Source organism: Spermophilus citellus (genome assembly GCF_964194105.1).
Source record: "Spermophilus citellus genome assembly, chromosome: 15".
In the NCBI taxonomy this organism is placed as follows: Eukaryota; Metazoa; Chordata; class Mammalia; order Rodentia; family Sciuridae; genus Spermophilus; species Spermophilus citellus.
The window spans coordinates 72,934,860-72,953,394 of record NC_138195.1 but is presented as its reverse complement, the minus strand read 5'-3'; the positions used below and the strand labels follow the sequence as shown (position 1 = coordinate 72,953,394).

Below are 18,535 nucleotides of genomic sequence, written 5' to 3'. Positions count from 1 at the left end.
GGCCTTCTGAGTTCAAGCTGACCACTAAATTGCTATGTCCAGTGGGGCAAGGCATGGCCTTGCCTTGTCTGAGCTCAGCTTTGACCTCAGGAATAAGGGCCTGGATGTGATTGCCTGTGGGGTCTCCTGGTTTTCACCTCCACCATCCACCTGGGCTGTATAGACATTGGTGAGACCACAGGCTGAGTTGTGTTGTGTGACCCCAGCCAGTGACCAGGCGGGAGCTGCTCTCCCAGCTCCTGACCTCCAAGCTTAAGACATGAGAAAGAAGGACATGGGTTGGGTCTGAGGGTGCTTGTGTCCTTTTAGGTAGAAATTGTGGTCCTTGGCCTTGAAGGTCCAGGAGCTTGAGTATTTCTGAATATGCAGTTTTAATGGCTTCACATTGCTCTGTGTGGCTTCTGTGGTCAAATCCTGTCACCTGCTCAGTCTCTTCTTGCACCACTCATGACCCACACCCTGTAACACCGCAGCATCCCCCCACATGCACCCCTCTCTCCAACCATACCAAACTTCATCTTCTCACATGCACCTGGTTTCTGACCTTTGCTAAGGCTCTTCCCCTTCCTGGAATATTCTTCCTGTGTCTCTTTGGCTGTCTCCTGCCACTTCTTCAGAACTGTCACCCTCCTGCGTGTCCCCATGATAACTCATACATTGCAGCTCAGTGCCCACACATTCTGTGTCCTCTGTGACAGCAGGGACTGTGTCAATATTGATCACCATCACATCCAAGTCTCTGTGTAATACCTGGCATTTGAGAGGGACAGAATAAATGATGCCTGCTGACCCTATGCATGGGGTCCAGGTGGGTTGAGATGTGCCTCCTGAGGAAGGTGGACCAAGGGGATACACAGCCCTTGGGACAAGGAAAAGAGAAACATAGCAAAAGAATTAAGAATGTAGGCACCTTCAGTCTACATTTAAAAAAAAGACACCACGGCTCTTCAAATCCCAGCTCTACCACTTAACAGCTGTGTGACCTTCAGCAGGTCACTCAGCTTTCCTGACCTTCAGTTTACCTGTCTGTAAAGTGGAAATAACAACAACACCTCGTAGCCAGATCAAAGGTTGTTATGAAGATCCAATACTGTAATAAATATGAAGTTCATGCACAGCGCTTACTGCAAGGTCAAGTGCTCAGTGCACGTTCCTGCTTTCTTAATATTATCCTCACATCCTTGCAGGGGTAGGGGATAGAACCACAGAAAGTGGTTCTATGGTTGGTGGGAGGTTGTTGAATAGGATCATCTGTCTGAGCTCAATTCTGCCCACAGGGCCAAGGCTCAAGGCGTCCATCTCAAGCAAGCCAGGCAAACCCCGCTACTGGCATGGTCAAGCCTGTGGCTATAGGGCCTTTTTCCAGTGAGCCTCTGCACGCTGGGGATTTTCCTGTGCTTTCAAGCATCCAAGTGAACAAGCATCGCTGGGCCTGGAGTCTAGTCTGCCTGCCCCATGGCATCTCATTCAGAAGGCTGGGCCTGTCTATCACATCTTCATGCTCAGGCCCAGCCCCACCCTCCCCACTGTGGGCCATGCCACAGGGAGAGGCTGCCAGGGAGCTCTGCCCAGCATCCCACCGTCCTCTTTCCTGAGGGCAGCTCCCCTGCAGGGGAGGAGCTGAGGCTGCCAGGCTGAATGGGCCCTTTATTCCTGGGCTCCCACAGGGAGGGTACTGAGCCTCTGCCCACCACGCCCGCTACACCCACGCCCGTACGGAGCAGGGACAGCTTGGCCCTGGTGCCGGCCTCGCAGCTAACCACACTCTCTGGCCCCACTCTGTCTGGGTCCTGGAGGGCGAGTCCACCCCTCACCACAGCCCCAGCCCAGCTCTAAAGGGCAGCCCGTGTGGGGGGTGTGGGGGTGAGCCTCATTTGCTGGTACCCTCAGATTGTGTGTGTGCACACTCATGAATAAAGGAGCTGGCTCAGAGGGAGATGGCCAGACACACACTCCTTGGCCTGTTCAGCACATGTCAGTTGCCTGCTGTGCACAGGGCCTTGTGCTGGGCCCTAAGGGTATGAGCACCACTGTCTGCATGAGCTTGTGCTCTGTACTGAAGGAATCACATGAAGAGTGCATCAGTCAGATCATCACAAATGGTGGCTACTCTGAGAAGGATACCGTCCGGGCCTGGAGAAGTGGGGAGAGGCCTCTTGTGTTCTGAGTGGCCTGCCAAGGCCTTCCTGATGAGGTGACATTTATAATGCCATCTGAAGGCTGGAAGGCATTAGTGCACAAAGGGCAGTGGAGCAGGGTTCTGGGAAAGGGACGGTGTGCACACAAGCTTGGGGTGAGGCAGTGGGGAGGTGGTGGCACGGACACACCGGGGTGCAGTGAGGGGAGACGAGCTTGGAGGGGCAGCGCGAGCCTGATCTGCACAGCCTCACAGGCCGCGGGAAGGAGTCTAGGTTTTATCTCCGTGCCCTGTGCAGTGGCTGGAAGTTTTAGGCCGGGGTTACATTTGAAGAATCTAATTCTGGCTACTGGGTGAACGTGGATTGGGAGTGAGGCCAGAGACAGGATCAAGATTCAAGACTGACAGAAGGTCATCGAAGGACTCACGGGCTACTGACCTGATATCCAGTGACTCGACCCTACATTTCTGTGCATCGACAGTCCTGTGTGCCTGGCGCTGTGTGCCATGTGCTGGTTCTAAGCCATAATCCAGCCCCAAAATCCTTGGGAATGAGAGAAGCTTGCTGCTCAGGATGGACATGTGCCAGGGACGCGGTGGTGTCCAGCCTGTGCCTATCAGCACCACACTCCATACTGGCTCTGCTGCCTCCAACTGCATGGCCCTAGATTTCAGTTTTATCAAACGTTCCCACTGGATGGAGAGTAGAGAAGCACATGGGATGGGGTGGCAGAATCAGTCCAGGGTGGTGGGACACTGGCACCCAGGCGCTCAGCCCTGGCTGAGGGAAAGAAGATTTGTTCCCCATAGCCTGGCTCTGGGCGCTGAGTATGGGAACCCCAGGCCAGAATTGAGGGGCTCCTTTTCCCCTCCTGGACGTGCTGGTGTTTGCTGTCAAGCACACAGAGGTGAGGAAGGTATGGTTTCCCTCCGTGGGGAATCCCAGGGGATTTTTGCCATTTCTGTTTCCTTGAATGTGTGGGAGAGCGGCGGGAGTGCTGGAGGGGGGACACTCACCTGTGTGAGTCACCCAGGGCCATCCCAAGGTGGGGCATGAAGTGAATCACTGCTGTCATTGTTATGTTCTCTGCTTGAACTGGGCCCTGGAGAAGCATCCCTCAGAGGAGCAGGGGGAGCTGGTGGGGGAGACGTCATGCATTGATAGGTGAAGAAGATTCATGACAGGCTGCTGCAGGGGTGTATGGGAGGGGTCTGGCCTTGGGAGAGTGAGCCAGGTGGATAGACTGGGTGCCTGGGAAATGCTTACAGTGCTTGGCTTTCATGTGCCAGCAAAGAGACAGGCAGAGCCAGGTTGTACCCACACCCTCCCACGCCCCACCTCTTTGACCTGGAATCATTGACTGTAAGATCCCATGTGTTCAGCGTTTATCATGGACTGGGATCTGTGGTAAATGTGTTTATATACTAGTTCACTGATTGCTGACAATAATCCTTTAGGCATATGGTCAGGCATATGGTCCCCATTTTGCAGCTTGATGAAACTGAGGTTCAAGTAGGTTTTAACTTGTCCCATGTCATACAATAGTAAGAGGCAGAGTACTCATCAGGATTCTCCTGGTAACAAGAAATAGATCCATCTCACTGTGCCTTTTAAAAAAGGGAGGGATGTATTGGTTCACATAATGAAAAATCAGGAGTAATGTCACCAGGCATGGCTGGATCTAGGTGGCCAAATATCATGTCTCTCAAGCTCTCAGCTTTACTTTCTTTTCTGTTGACTTTATTCTCGGGTGGATATCCCCCAGCTGGTGACAAGAGATACAAAAAAAAAAAAAAAAAAAAAAAAAAAAGATGCTCCCTAGAAGCCTGGGGCTTACAGTTAATGGGTGAGTAGCTGCTGTAGAAGGGGAGCAGAGGCTGGCAGGCAAAACCCATGGATGCTTGATACTTCAAGCCAGAAGCAAGGTCTTGATGTGATTCTAGAAGACGGAAAATCATGGGTCAGAACTCAGCATGGAGTCGGGGCCTGGGGCTGCTGACAGAATCACCTCCTTCCAGAACCTGCGACTGCTTCAAGGCCTCACCCCAGGCCAAGTGAAGGGCAAGCCAGGCTGGGCACTGCAGGAGAGAAGCAGGATTAGGGTGCAGCCTGAGCCAGGTGCGAGGCTGCAGGTGGGGGTATGCCAGCTCAGCTGCACCAGGGCTGACAGCAGCCTTCCAGGGAGCACAGGGCCTGTGGTCCCCGCTGCAGAAGGTCAGAGGTGGCAGCATCAACAAGATAAGCATGGGCCTGCCCACCTGCCACTCAGACCGCAGCAAGGCAGGGCTAACCCAGGTGAACACTGGGAGGCCACACAACCAGGAAGTAGCAGAAGCACCTTGCAGGAAGACCAGGAAGCCAGCAAAGGCCGACTCCACCTTCTCCAGTCTTCTCCTGCTTCCCATGCACCTCGGTCAAGGCCTCTGTGCTGTGTCCTCTCCCCTAACTAGACCTGTTGGTCCAGTGAGAAACTGATGCTTATTCATACTCAGGTGTGACTGGTTGCTAGAGGCTCACTGTGCCATCCTCCACGGAGAGGTTTATATATTGTAACCAAAATCTTAAACCAAAGAAAATAAATTCTAATTCTGTAATCTCAGGTATCCAAAAGGTAGGCTGTGGGTTGTAGGCATGTTTTTTACAGTAGGATATTCTTAGGGCCCACAGCAAACCCTACTTTTGGCTGCTTGCTTTAAACCATCACAAGTGCCAAGATAAGGGGCTGGGGGTCGTGGCTCAGCGGTAGAGCACTTGCCTAGCACATGTGAGGCACTGGGTTCGATCCTCAGCACCACATAAAAATAAATAAATAAAATTAAGTTATTGTGTCCATCTACGACTTAAAAAAAGGTATTAAAAAAAAAGTCCGGGCTGGGGATGTGGCTCAAGCGGTAGCACGCTCGACTGGCATGCGTGCGGCCCGGGTTCGATCCTCAGCACCACATACAAAGATGTTGTGTCCGCCGAGAACTAAAAAATAAATATTAAAAATTCTCTCTCTCTCTCTCTCTCTCTCTCTCTCTCTCTCTCTCTCTCTCTCTCCCCCTCACTCTCTCTTTAAAAAAAAAAAAAAAAAAAGTCCTAGGATGATTCCGAATTGTACCAACTTGGTTTCCTTGTGGACTGGGGGCTAATACCAGCCTCTCTGAAATCAAACAGAATGGAGGGCTTGTTTGTTTTGTTTTTCACAGTGAAGGAGGAACCATCAGCAGATTCTTGCAATATATTCTCTTTGCCCTCCTCTGCCCTAGGGTCCTTCCTGTGTCAGAGTGCCACTCCAGCAGTTGGTCAGCAAACGCGTTGTCAGAGGCACCCTCTGAGGGCAACTGGACACAAGCTCATGGCTGGCCTGGCCCACTTCCCACAGGGACCCAGGTCACATCTTTAGTCTGCAGAGTGGGGGGGGGGCAGGATACTTAACTACCCACCCCTGCCCAAGAATTGCCTGTGTTCTCCCTTAAAGAGAGGGTCCCTCTATGACCATCACATCTTTCTTATACTTTGTCTGGGAAATGTGTCTTTTGTCTCTTGGGTGCCACATTGGCCAGCACAGCCAGAGAGGGCACCCCCGTCCGCTTCACTCAGCCACTTAGCACTAGACCCTCCCAGCTTACCTCACCCCTCTTGGGCCCCAGGGAGCCTGGTGCACTCTGTCCCTGACCCAGAAACTTCTCTGTCCTCCTGAAGACATCAGGCAGCTCCTATGTTCATGGTACCCAGGACCAGGCCAGGTATCACCAGGGGCACAAGGAGGATAGAAGATTGTACCTGCCCTCAGGCGACGGCAGTCAGCTAGGGATAGAGACGGGCAGGCAACCAGATGGCTCTATGTTCTCTCCCATAACCTCCTGCAGTGGGTCGAATGATGACCCCAAAGAAATGTCCAAGTCCTGACCCCAGGAACGTGTGACTAGGACCTTCTTTGGTAATAGAGTCTTTGCAGATGTGATTAAGTCAAGGGTCTCAAGGTGAGATCATCCTAGATTTAGGATCATAGTGACCAGTGTCAAAATGAGGAAAGGCAGATGGAGATTTGAGACAGAGACAGGAAAGGCCAGGTGTGGGTAGAGGCCGACTGGAGTGATGCACCACAAGCCACGGAATGTTGGCACCACCGAAAAGCCAAAGAGCCAGGCCTCTGTAGCCTTCAGAGGGAACTTGGCCCTGTTGACCCTGGACTTCAGATATCAGGCCTCCAGAACTCAGAGAGAATAAATCCCTATTGTTTTAAGGCACTAAGTTGGTGACAGTTTGTTACAACAGCCCTAGGAGGCCCATATGCTCCCCTTTCCTTTGTCCTCAGACACCATGAGAAGGGCAGGAATGCCGTTCCTGGACTCTGCAGCTGTGGGCCTCTGGGCCTTTCTGTGGTCTCCTCTGATTCTGACCCTCCAGGCTCTCAGGGCAGCCCTGAGGAGAGAGGATTGGGAGGCACCTGAGAGAGCTGGCCCTCCCCAAGTCTGGGGACTGCTGACACTGCGGCTATACACCAGAGGGACCTCTTAATAGGATATTCCTCTGGAGAGAGATTCCTGACATTCTCCAGGATAGCAAAGGAGAGAGGACAGCATGGGTGATTGCGAGGAACTGGGAGGTTGGCACAGAGGTAATGAGTATTCAAGGAAGCTTTGCAGAGCAGGTAGCATAGAACCCGAGCCTTAACCAAGGATGGGAAGGGTTCCCAGGGCACTTGGAATAGAACCGCTCCCTTTTTTGTGGCTCACAGGCTACTCTCATTTCTTCCAACATATTCAGTTCTTCCTGCCTCAGGGACTTTGCTGTTGTGACCTCCTCTGACCAAGTCCTCTTGCCCCAGAGCTTTGCACAAATGTCTCCTCCTTGAAGTTTTCACTGACCAGGTATGGCAGTGCTCACCTGTAATCCCAACTACTTAGGAGATCAAGGCAGGCAGATTGCAAGTTCAAGGCCAGCCTGGGCAACTTAGCAAAGCCCTCTCTTAAAATAAAAAATAAAAAGGACTGGGAATATAGCTCAAGGGTAGAGCACACCTGTATTCAATCCCTTGTACCCAAAAGAATTTCCATTGAACCTCTGAGACACTTCCCTACCAATCTGAATTCTCCCTCAGACACCTATTTTTATTCCCTCTGTAAAGGCTGGGGGGAGACCTATACATCTTACCAAACTACTTACTTGGTATGAAAAATATATATTGCCCCTCCTTCCCAAACAGCATGTGAGGTTCTTGAGAGCAAGGCCTCATCCGTCTGTCTGTCACGTTCACTGCAGGGCTTTGAGCAAGCCCAGCACAGCAGGCCCCACCAAGACAGTGCTGGGTGGATGGATGGACAGATGGATGTCTTTGAATAATGATTCCAGATGATTATAAAATAAACTTTTTTAAAAAGCCGGGAAGAGGGAGTTAAACATGCTGGTATAGACAGATATATCTCCTTCCTTCCTTCCTCTTTCCCAACCTTCCTTCCCTTTTTCCCTTTCTTTCTTTAGTTCTTGAGATAGGGTCTTGCTATGTTGACCAGCCTAGCCTAGAATGTCTGGGCTCAAGCCATCCTCTTGCCTCAGTTCCTGAGCAGCTGGGACTACAGGTGTGCACCACCACGCCTGGCTGACACTGTGTATCTTGACGAGGAGAGGCTGCCGGGAATAGATCAGCCTCTTCAGACCACAAGGGGTTCTCTCATCACCCATCACCCCTGCAGCCAGTGTGCCCACCTGGGTGCTAGCTTGTTTGTAGAACATACACCTAGTCTGTGGAGGTGGCTTCAGAACTCTTCATGGCTGGAGTGGGCCTTCCTGTGCTGTGCTTCTGCTCTTCCAGGGCCTTGACCCCCAGATTCTCATGGAGGACCATAGATTTCACTTGGTACCGGGAGGCTGTGGTTGGCCCAGTGGGTTAACTGCTCTCATCTTTCCTCACACACGGGTGAAACCCAGAGTCCTCACATCATGGCTCGAAAGAGCCCATAGAACCCTCTGGATTCATTGCCAAAACTCTCACCCTCATTCTCCAAGCTCAAAACCCCAAGGTGAAATCCCAATTCAGCCACCTCTCTGAGCTGCCATCTCCTCCTGTACAAGATGGACCTAGTAAAAGTACCAGACAGCCACACAGCCACGGGAGGCTGCACCCCTGGGTGCCAGCTTGTCGGTGGAACATGCACAGGCAGGACTTGGACCCAGGCCCCTCGCCCAGGGCCGCCTGTTCCATCCACGCCTGGCCCTGAGTGGCAGGCATGCCTGCAGACTGCAGGCTCCAGCTTTCTTTCTCTACTTTCAGGAGCGAGTTAAGTCTATTTAAGGCTGAGCCAGGTCTGTTTCAGGCCACGTGTGATCTGCCTTATGATTCTTATCAGATTTCTGGGGCAGCATCTGCAGGGCTTGCAGCATCCGCAGGACTTTGAAGACTCTGGCAGAAGCAGAGCGCCGCCATAAAGAGGCTGAATTACATTTACAAGAGGCCTTTACTGCCCTGTGGTGTCGGTTTCCTTAATGGGGATTTTCCTCCACCCCCTTTTTCTCTCTCCCTTTTAATATGGTCACCCGTTCGGCTTTCAGAGTGTGGTTTGGATTCCTCGCAGAGAAGTCAAGACCGTGGAATCCCTCCCCCTCCCTCCCTCCCTCCCTCCCTCGTTCCCCACTGGCTGAATGTGCCAAAGCCCCAAGAGAAGGAAGTGTTGTTGCTCCTGTCAGGGTTTCGGCCGCAAAGAGGGCAGTCCAGTGGGGACCTGAAACACACATGGGGATTTGTCTTGTGCAAAAATTCTCCTCCGACTTCACACCCAAGCAGCAGACCATGAGCTTGTTGAGGGGACTAGACATGCAGGTAGCATGGTGGCCTTGCTTGCATGAGTAGATGCAAGGGGCAAATGGGGTCCCGTGCTCTAGGGCCAGCGTGGCCTCCTGCCTCCTGCCCACCTTGCCCATCCCTCTCTTCTGGAGGCCTGAGTGTTCCTTCCCTGTTTTTTGGATCAGTCTCTGCTGTTAGATAAAGAGCAGCATCTACTTCTTCAGGATACAGGCTCATCTAGGGGTGTGACCAGCTTTGGGTGGGGGCTGGGAGGGGGACCCAGTGTGTCTCCCCATCTCCCTCCTTTCCTTTTTGTCTTTGGGTGGGATGAGAAAGAGCAGGAGTGCCATTTTCAGAGGAGGAGGCCTCCTCCCCTGTGGTTTCCTCCAGCCTCGGATGCTCCTTCATACCCCTTGATGACTGGTGTCAACTGGGTCTCGGCCACGTCCAGCTCCTGATGGACAGCTGACTCGGGTGGAAGGCTAGTCCTGGCTGCCTGTCATTTTGTCAGTCCAGAGAGCAGGTCCGCTCATGCCACGTGCTTCTGTTCACAGAGTCCCCCAGCTGCACACACAGGCTCTGCGGCACATGGGCAGTAAAGCAACAGGCAACCAAAAAGGAGCAGGAGGCAAAGAGGCAAGGAATACCAGATCTGTGACATCTTCACCAGTGTCTTGAGACATCACCTTTTATCTCCTTTCCAAAGGAGCATGTGGCAGAGTGCTTTGTCTTGGTGACATGGTGCCATCTACACAGATAATCTGTGCACTGACTCTAGAGAGCCCAGAGGAAGGAGAGCTTGGGAAGAGGCCCAAGCTGGAAGTGAGCCAGTGTGCACTTACTGAGCATCGGCTGTATTCCAAGGCCCCTGCCGGGTGGAACATGTGGGGCAGACAGAGCCTGAGCTGGAGGCCAGGCTTTGTATGGAAAACCAAAGGCTTCAAGCAGGAAGCAAGTCACACATGCTGTGACATGCTTATGGGTTCCACTGTCTGACCTACGCAAGGCTTGTTACCAGTACTGTGGAAACCAGGGTTTCTCTGCTTCTTCAGGCAGGTGGGGTCTGCATAAGCTACAGGCCTCTACAGCCGAGAAGGCCTGTTAGCCCATTTATTTTCCACTACCATTGAGTGATGTGTTACAGTTCTTTATGGCAGGGTAGGCCTTCCAGTGATGCAGCAGGCCCCAGCAGCTCACCACCAACTTCTTTCTGGGTTCTTGTCTGGCCAGGATGAGTGCATGTAGGAGCAGGATTTATTCAAGTGTGAATAGAAACAGAGCTCCCACAAGGTGAGAGGGGATCTGATAGCAGGTTGCCACTTGTGTGTGCTAGTCTAGAGGTTTATATAGCACTCGGGTCAATGCTATTGGTCCAAATTTATGCTAATCAGGGTTTGGGAAAGTATCAAAGCTGTTGGTTAGCACTGCAGTCTCCATTCTGGTCTGCCCCACTTGGGTTTTCCACTGCTTGTTTGGAAGTGGGAGGTTGAGGTCGTCTGATGGTAGATGCTTGGGGGTTCTGGGATGCATACTGGATGGAGTAGGCCTCTGCACCAGGCCCAGTCTGGCTGCTGCAGGGTGACCCGTCAGTGTGCCCTGGTTTGCCTCAGCCCTGGCTCACCATACCTCAGGCCCATGGTGGCGTGGCAGGCTCCTAGTGGCCAGGTCCTGTGCTGGTAGCCCACGCTCTAGCCCTTCTAGGCTGCTGCTCCACTGCCACTTCCCAGCAGGATTAGCAGGTTGGTTGTGCAGCTCAGTGGTCAAGGAGCCATGTCACTGTGGTGACAGGGAAATCAGGGATGGTTGCAGCAATTGCTTCATGTCCCCATGTCCTATCTGTTCCCTTCTGCCTACCACAGACTCCTTATAGGAAGTACCAGCACCCACGGGAGCACACTTAGCCAGAGGTGCTAGAATTAATGTCCTCAAAAGAAGCCCTCAATGACAAGCAGGAAGTTGGTGGCTGGTTACCCCAGCCTCCCTAGCCTCCACAGACTCCCCAGCCTCTGCAGGGATGCCCCTGAGGTGTGTCCCCTGGAGTTGCCCAACAGAACGGAGCTCCAGCCCTTGGAGATAACTCTTGATCTCTCTGCCTTCTGCCTTATTCTCCCTCTCCCCTAAGGATGCCTCCGCGGATGGCCTCCCACATAATTCACTAGGATTCAAATTCTTATTTCTAGGGCTGCTTCCATGCGAACAGCCTGAACTAAGGTCATTGCCTTTCTTAGTACTTCACTTGGTGCTTGGCAGAAGAAGCTTGAGTGGAACTTGCAGTGGAATATTTGCTCACATGCAGTGGAAATGATCTTAATTAGGAGCCCTTCAAATGCAAGTGATGAAACTTTATCTCCAACTAGATTAAATTAAAAAGTTGTTTTTTTTTTTTTTTTTTTTTTTTTTTTTTGCTTTACACAAGTGACAAGTAGCAGGATGATCCGAGGTCCAGGAACAGCTATATCCAGCTGCTGAAATGATATCAAAGGAATCTGGCCCTGGTCATTTCTTGCCTTTGATTTTTCAATCATTCAAGAAGCAATTATTGAGCACCTACCTGTGATAGGCACAATTCCTTTCTCTCATTTTGTTTTCTTCTCAGGAAATAATAAACTCGGCCACTAGAGGCACTAGCCTTTCATTCAGGGACTTAGCAACTGTGGAAGAAGGAAGTCTCAGGGCTTACCCTCATTGGCCCATATCAGGGGTGCCCATTCCTGAGCCAATCACTGGTTGACTAAGCTGAGTCACATGCACCGTTTGCCATTGGCATGTGGTTATCTCCATTGGCATCCCAAGGGCTAAGAATGGAAGCGGCCTTGCCCAGATTGGGACAACAGACGCATGTTGTAGCTCGAGGTCAGCACTTCCACCACGTGCTGGGCTTGCTGGACCTCCCATGGGTCACCAGTGCTATAAAATACAGTACAGTATGGTCAGTGCCCCAGGAATGGGCGTATTGTGGATGTTCTGGAAAGAGAAAGCTCGACCATCAAGGAAGCTTTTCTGAAAAGGGACGTTGGCCCTAGCCCACTGGGCCACTGGGCACAGAAGTGTCAGTTGTATAAGACCTTGACTGTCAGAGTTAAGGTTCTGAATTTAACAGTCTAGAAAAGGATTGTGCACCAATGTATTTATCATGATTGAATGTGGCCAGGGCAGAAGGACCTGCTGGAAAGGTCTGACGAGTGGCACTTCCTGTAAGCCTTGTCCATACCTGTAGAAAGATGTACCAACACAGCTGGCAGCAGCCCGAATGGCTGGAGGCTGTGTGTACAGAAAGCCCAGGCAACAGTCACACTGGGGCAGCCATGATCCTTGGCGTTGGCTTGTGCCCGCCCTGGAAATAGCCACCCACCTACACTAAGAATAGAAATTCCTGCCCAGTTGGCAGAAATGTATGTCGATTTCTCAAGGAGGGATGGGTCTGAAAACAAAACATAGCATATGGGTTGGGCCATACTTTATATTTATTTGTGAGGTCATTTAGAAGCCACACCCATGTCAGGCATTGATCCTGCCATTAGACCCAGTCAAGGTAACTTGACCAAGTTGTTCGTTGAAGCCCAAGATGGCAGCCTCCAGGGAGAGGCCCTGGGCTCTCAGCCTTGATCGCCTCCTGCCCCCCGGGAGAGGTGACCACTCCTCTTGTTTCCTGGACAAGGGGGAGGGAAATGAAAAGATCCTATGATGGCTTTAGCCAGAATGTCTGGCTCACGAGCGTCTCTCTTCCAGGCAAGATCCTCTTCCGGAGAAGCCACATCCGGGATGTAGCTGTGAAGAGGCTGAAGCCCATCGATGAATACTGCCGGGTAAGGGTGTGTCTGGGAGTGGGGGTGGACCCTCTGCCTGAGGGGCTGTCTGTCTGTGAAGGAGGCTCTCTGTACAAACACTTCTGAGGCTTGGCTTTGCTTGGCCAGTAGGATGGAAGTGGGTGGCCCACCAAGAGGGGTCACTATCCTTTCAGAACACAGCCATGTTTACAAAGTGCTGTTTTAAATCACTTCCACTGGCTTGGGACCTACATGAGAGGCCTCCTGCTGAAGGGATTTGTGTGTGGCATTTTGCTGGACATGGACAATTGTTTCTTTGAATTCCTTTTGGGATGTTGTTGGAGTCAGCTCTGAGTTTGGTGGCATCTGGAATACACATTTGTTTATTCACATAAGCTTTATAGATGCCAGTGTTCATATACACATCTTTATAGATGCAAATGCGCTCTCTCTCTCTCTCTCTCTCTCTCTCTCTCTCTCTCTCTCTCTCTCTCTCTTTCTCTGTCTCACACACTCACACAACTGGCAGCAGCCAGCTTGCATACACACACTTGTGCATAACTAGAGCAACCAATACCAAAGAGTAGACAGGAGAGTGACAGCAATGTCATGAGCCAGAGCCCATTTGTCCTTCTGCATTGATTAGAGCCTAGGACCCCTGCAGTGAGGATGGGAGGCTACTTCATGTCCTTGGCACATGACCTCTGGATGGCCAAACTGCCTGGGTTCAAACGTCTGGCTAGCTTTATGAACTTGGGCAATTTACTTAACTTCTTGAGCCTCAGTTTCCATGTCAGTAGGAAGGAGAATTGTCCCTCTTGCAGAGAGGGTGACCATGAAGATGGAATGAGCTGGCAATCATCAGGCCTACTATTTAGCTCAGAGGAAGCTTTTAGTAGATGATTTTGTTGTTACAAGGCATTTTGTTTGCAAATTTAAAAAAAAAAACTTTATTAAAAGCATATAAAGGGCTGGGCATGGTGGAACACACCTGTAATCCTTGCAATTTGGGAGGCTAAGGCAGGAAGATCACAAGTTCAAGGCCAGCCTGAGCAATTTAGTGAGAACCTGACTCAAATAAAAAGGGCTGAGGACATAGCTCAGTACCCCTGGGTTCAATCCCTAGCACTGCAAAAGGAAAAAAAAAAAAAGTAAATAAAGGGCTGGGGTTTAGTTCAGTGGTAGAACACTTGACCAGTATATGTAAGACCCTGGGTTTGAGCCCCAGCAGTGAAAAAAATAATAATAATAGTAAAGAAAACAAAAGCAAATAAAAACAAACCAATAAAAAGCCAGCATTAAATAATGTTACTTCTGTATACCACTGGCTTTAACAGAAACAATTTTGTCTTGTGGAATTTGACTTAAAAATATTAGGGAAGCAAGTGTGGCATAATGTTTTGTTCCAAATGTGGTCATTAACATGAGAAGAGCTGCAGTTGGATCCCAGGGCCCCACTCAGGAGCTGTGTGTCCTGGTACAGTTGCTTTATCTCTTTTAGCCCCAATTTTCTCATCTGAAAAATGAGGATAGAGATCTTGTCTCACAGGGTTGAGGGGGAGGAGGCATAGCACACCATTTCGACTCCGAAATGCCCTGTCCTTACACAGAACTGTTACCTGTAAGGTCCCCTTCTACTCTGGTGTTTTATAATTCTGAATCATTATGCCTGGCAATAAATGTTTAAATAAGAACCAAGTTGCTAACTTTATTAACTGTCGTTCCCAAGCCTCTAGGAGGACAAGTGCTCCCAAACAATTTCATTAAACCAGAATTTGAATTTTGTGCAGATTAAACTTGGGTCACATGTTCTGCCTTGTCCTAAAAGGATGCCCAGAGGGTGAATTCCCCTGAGCTAGATTCCCTCTTCTTCAGATCAATATTCATTTTTTTTTTCTTTAAAGAGCATGCACTGTTTCTGGTCAATTGATGCCTCAGCCTGAGCTTTCATTTCTCTTTATTCCTTTCCCGGGAAGTTAAATAGATGGGCAGAGCTAATGGAGGAGGGGGCAAAGGGCGGGAGGAAGCCTTTTCCAGCTGGGATTTATGGCTCAAATCAGTCTCAGCTTCTCTGAGCTGGAGAGCCAGAGGCCTCTGTAGTTGGGCTCTGTGGAAATGTGTCTCCTGGATCAGCCAGAGGAGGAAACTGATAGCATCTTATCTCTTAGGATCAGGCTTTGAATGGGACTCCTGATTCAGAGGGTGTCTGCTGCTGGTGGCTGGGGGAGTCAACCGGGTGGGTCTGCAAGAGGGGGTCCTCCCCACCCGACTAGCACAGTTGAGAACTGCTCTGAGCCAGACCATGAACAGTGTCAGGGGTTTGCCAGGCAGACGGCCTCTCACAGGCAGGAATTCACTCTAGAATGCAGTGGAGAGGGGACAAGGCAGACTGACCTTTAATTCTGCTGAACTGAGAAGCTGGGATCTGTGGTCTGATTGTCTGAGAAACCCCTGACCCAGGAACAGTCAGTGGGGGGAAGCCAGCAGCCGTCCATGGCCACTGCCACCCAGTGTTGCATATTTCACAGCTCTGCCTGGCTAGATGGTCCAATCTATGACCACTGAGTTTTACTGCCCACCACAGCCAACTTCATGGCCAAGTGCCACGTGCAGCATATTCTATGCCAGCCCTTCCTTTGTCCTTAGATGCACACTGCCTGGAGTCTCTAGAGTCCTTATTTCCAGCTCCCTGCATATCCAGCTCTGCGTGGCTAGCAAGCATCTTCTTCCTTGGGCCTGTGAGACAGCGTGGGCTCAGAGTCTGGGATTTGGTGGGAATTCAAATGCACCCAAAATAATGAGCCCTGCTCTACATAAGGAGCATGCAGATGTGAAAAGTCTGACCACACAGAGAAACTCCCCAGACTTTGGGATCTCTGCCCTCATCAGCCAGCTAGTCCCTCCTCTAAGGGTGGTTTCATAAACCCAAATCTCAGTGTTGATTTTGAACGTATATGGAGCAGATTGGATGAGCATCATGGAAAATTTACCAAGCTCCAGCCTGACGATTGTTTTATGTGGCACTTAAGGGCCAGATGTCTAACAAGAGGGGTTCCAAAGGCATTTCTTTAACTCTGTAAATTAATTTAATGGGCAACATGGTTGTGCGGTTACTATTTAATGGTTCTGGGGATAGCAACAAGATGAAGACTTTCATTTAACTAAACAAGCATAAGCTATATAGAAGCTCAGACTACCAATTTTGACTGTGACTCCATTTACACTGTTCCTTCCGGGGACATACATGTTTGTAGTGTTTTTCCATGGAATAAAATGAGTATCCCAGTGGAAAGTATGTGTGTAAGGGAGAGTGTTCGAGAATGGTCAACTCACCTTTGACATATTGGTGCCATTTATGCAAATCTGCATTTTCAGGTGTGTGTGACTATGACTTTTTTGCTGCCCCAGTAGCTGGGCTTATTTCTCTGATTCTTCTGTCCACAACACACTTGATTTCAGGGATGAAGGAATGGGGGACAGGAAGTACAAACCCACCAAGAGGTCAGCACTGAAGGCCACAGATCCCCTGACCCTCCCCTGCGTCTCCCAGACTCACTTTATCCCCACTTCCCAGATTGGAAACTGAGATTGTTATATACCGGTGAATCCTAATCCCAAGTATTATTCCTGGCCCATCATTGGCTGTTCCCTTGGGGAGAGTAATCTTGATCTTGTGGTCTTTGTTCTGAGGGAGGACCTGGGCCAGGAGTGCTGCTGGTGGGAGAAACTGAGGCATGGTAGGCTGAGGATTTCTAAGTTGGGCAGACTGATAAAGAGAGAAAATTCCTGAGGATGACACATCTTTCGTGAAGTGACCATTCATACCTCCTGAGTGGTCTTGTCCTTGGGGGACCTTGATCAGTAGATTTTCTCCATCTCCCCCAACAGACCCAGGAAAGGTGTTTTTAGCCTAGGAGAAAGCTAATCCAGTTCCTGTTCTCCTTAGAGGCCCTTGGAGGAGTCCCACTGCCACCGAGAATGGCTAAGTGTCTCAGCTAGGCCCTCTGGGAGCAGCCTCCAAGAACTGCTCCAGCCCCAACTCCTGCCTCTCCCCCACACGCTGCAGTCCAGTCAGCCAGACCTGAGCAGGCTGTTTCCAGCTAGCCAGGGCTCTGCCCCTTGGCCTGAGCTAATTTGCTTCCTAGGGACACATGCAGCTTCCATAGTGGCCCCTCAGAGATGCCTCGTGTCTCCCAGGGAAGCTGAGCACTCTGCATGCCTCTGCTCTGCACATCTGTCCTCTGCACAATGGTAACTTCCCCTTGACCTCTTTCCAGATAAGAAGCTCCCGGGGTGGGGGGCACATCTGTTATCCTCCTGTCTTCACTAGCAAGCAGGAAGTGTGGCCCCCAGTGACAGCATCTGCTGACAAGATGAAAAGGTCCCAGGAGAGAAAATTCCTCAGAGGATGACACCTCTTCCAGGCCCCAGTGTCCTGGGATCCCTTGAGAAACAGCTTAAACTGCCACCAAGAAATAGATATGATTGACATTTGAAAAGGAGGGGCTGCTAGGTCCTCGAAAGAGACTCTTGCATTTGAAATACTGTGGCTTACAGAAGTTCCATGAGACCCCAGCTTTCCAGGTAGTGATCTGGGAAGAACAGCCTGGGCAGGTCAGAGGCAGCCCCAAGGCCTGGAGTGCAGTCTGCCTTTTACCTGTAAGATTTCTGTTGATCGGCAACTGGCACTTCTAGAAAGAGGGTAATGCCTGATCTTTGTAAAGAGCAGGACACCCATGGTTGTTTTGCCAAATGCAGAACTTTGTCTTTTGCCCTGGGACAGACATTACCTAGAGAGCTGAGCTTCAAGGGAGCCAAGGACTGAGCCGTGAGCTAGGCCCCTTCCCATGCCGCTTGCATTTCCAAAGACTAGACTTTTGCTTCATGTATCTGCGCAGAGGTCTCAGAGACACATCACGCAGCCCCTGCTCCCCACCCTCCAAACCTGCACCATGATGGGCCTGATGACACCTGCTGCTAAGAAAATGGTTTTGAGGGGCAGGAACGGGAGACTTTAGGGCAGTTCAGGACTGGAAGGGGGGCTCTGGCAGCAGAAGTAGCTGACAGCAAACCTGGATGGCTCGCTTGTGCCTCTTTATCAGTCTGCCCAAACTAGGCACCCGCCACCCACATCCCTTCCCCGTTTCTCCTGGCCTGGTATTAGCCGCCTCCCCGGCCCAGATCTCAGAATGGCAGGACTGGAAAGGACTGGGGTTAGCTTAGCCAGCATCCTGCAGGGATGCACATGCTTTCAAGCCCCACAGGGCCCTGCTCCCTACCCAGGAGCTGAGAGTGTGAGGTCAGGTTCATTCTGGCCCTTCTGCAACCCAGGGCCTTTGGGACCCTCTGACCTCACCTGAGTCAGAGCCCTGTTAGAAAGGTTCAATCAGATTGATTGACAGATCATGCAGTTGAACTCACTGATAATGGGGCTGTGCATAGCCTTAGTGCCACAGCCTGTTAACGCTAGGAGGACCTTCAGGATGTGTCTGATCTGGGTTGGCCCCAGCTGTGTTCCATGAGGTGTCACCAGGAGCAGTTCCAGCTCCACAGTCAAATCCCTGTGAGTAATGTTGAGGCAGTAGAGAGCATGTGTCAGCTGGGCACTGTAGTGCATGCCTGGAATCCCAGAGGCTTGGGAGGCTGACGTAGGAGGATTGTGAGTTCAAAGCTAGCCTCAGCAACTAAGTGAGGCCCTAAGCACTTAGAGAGATACTGTCTCAAAATCAAAAGGGCTGGGGATGTGGCTCAGGGGTTAAACCCCTCTGGGTTCAATTTCCTGTACCAGAGGGAGAGAGAATGAGAGGAGGAGAGACTGGGTTCAATTTCCTGTACCAGAGGAAGAGAGAATGAGAGGAGGA

General features: G+C 50.9%; 1 protein-coding gene across 2 annotated transcripts in view; it reads left to right on the top strand.

The window, feature by feature from the left end:
* SH3PXD2A (SH3 and PX domains 2A) overlaps positions 1-18,535 on the top strand; it is a 228,236-nt gene that overhangs the window by 87,140 nt on the left and 122,561 nt on the right. For both annotated transcript variants that reach the window (XM_081267955.1, XM_081267954.1), the window contains exon 4: positions 12,637-12,713. In XM_081267955.1, coding sequence (XP_081124081.1) covers positions 12,637-12,713 — 77 coding nt within the window. The remainder of the gene's footprint in view (positions 1-12,636; positions 12,714-18,535) is intronic.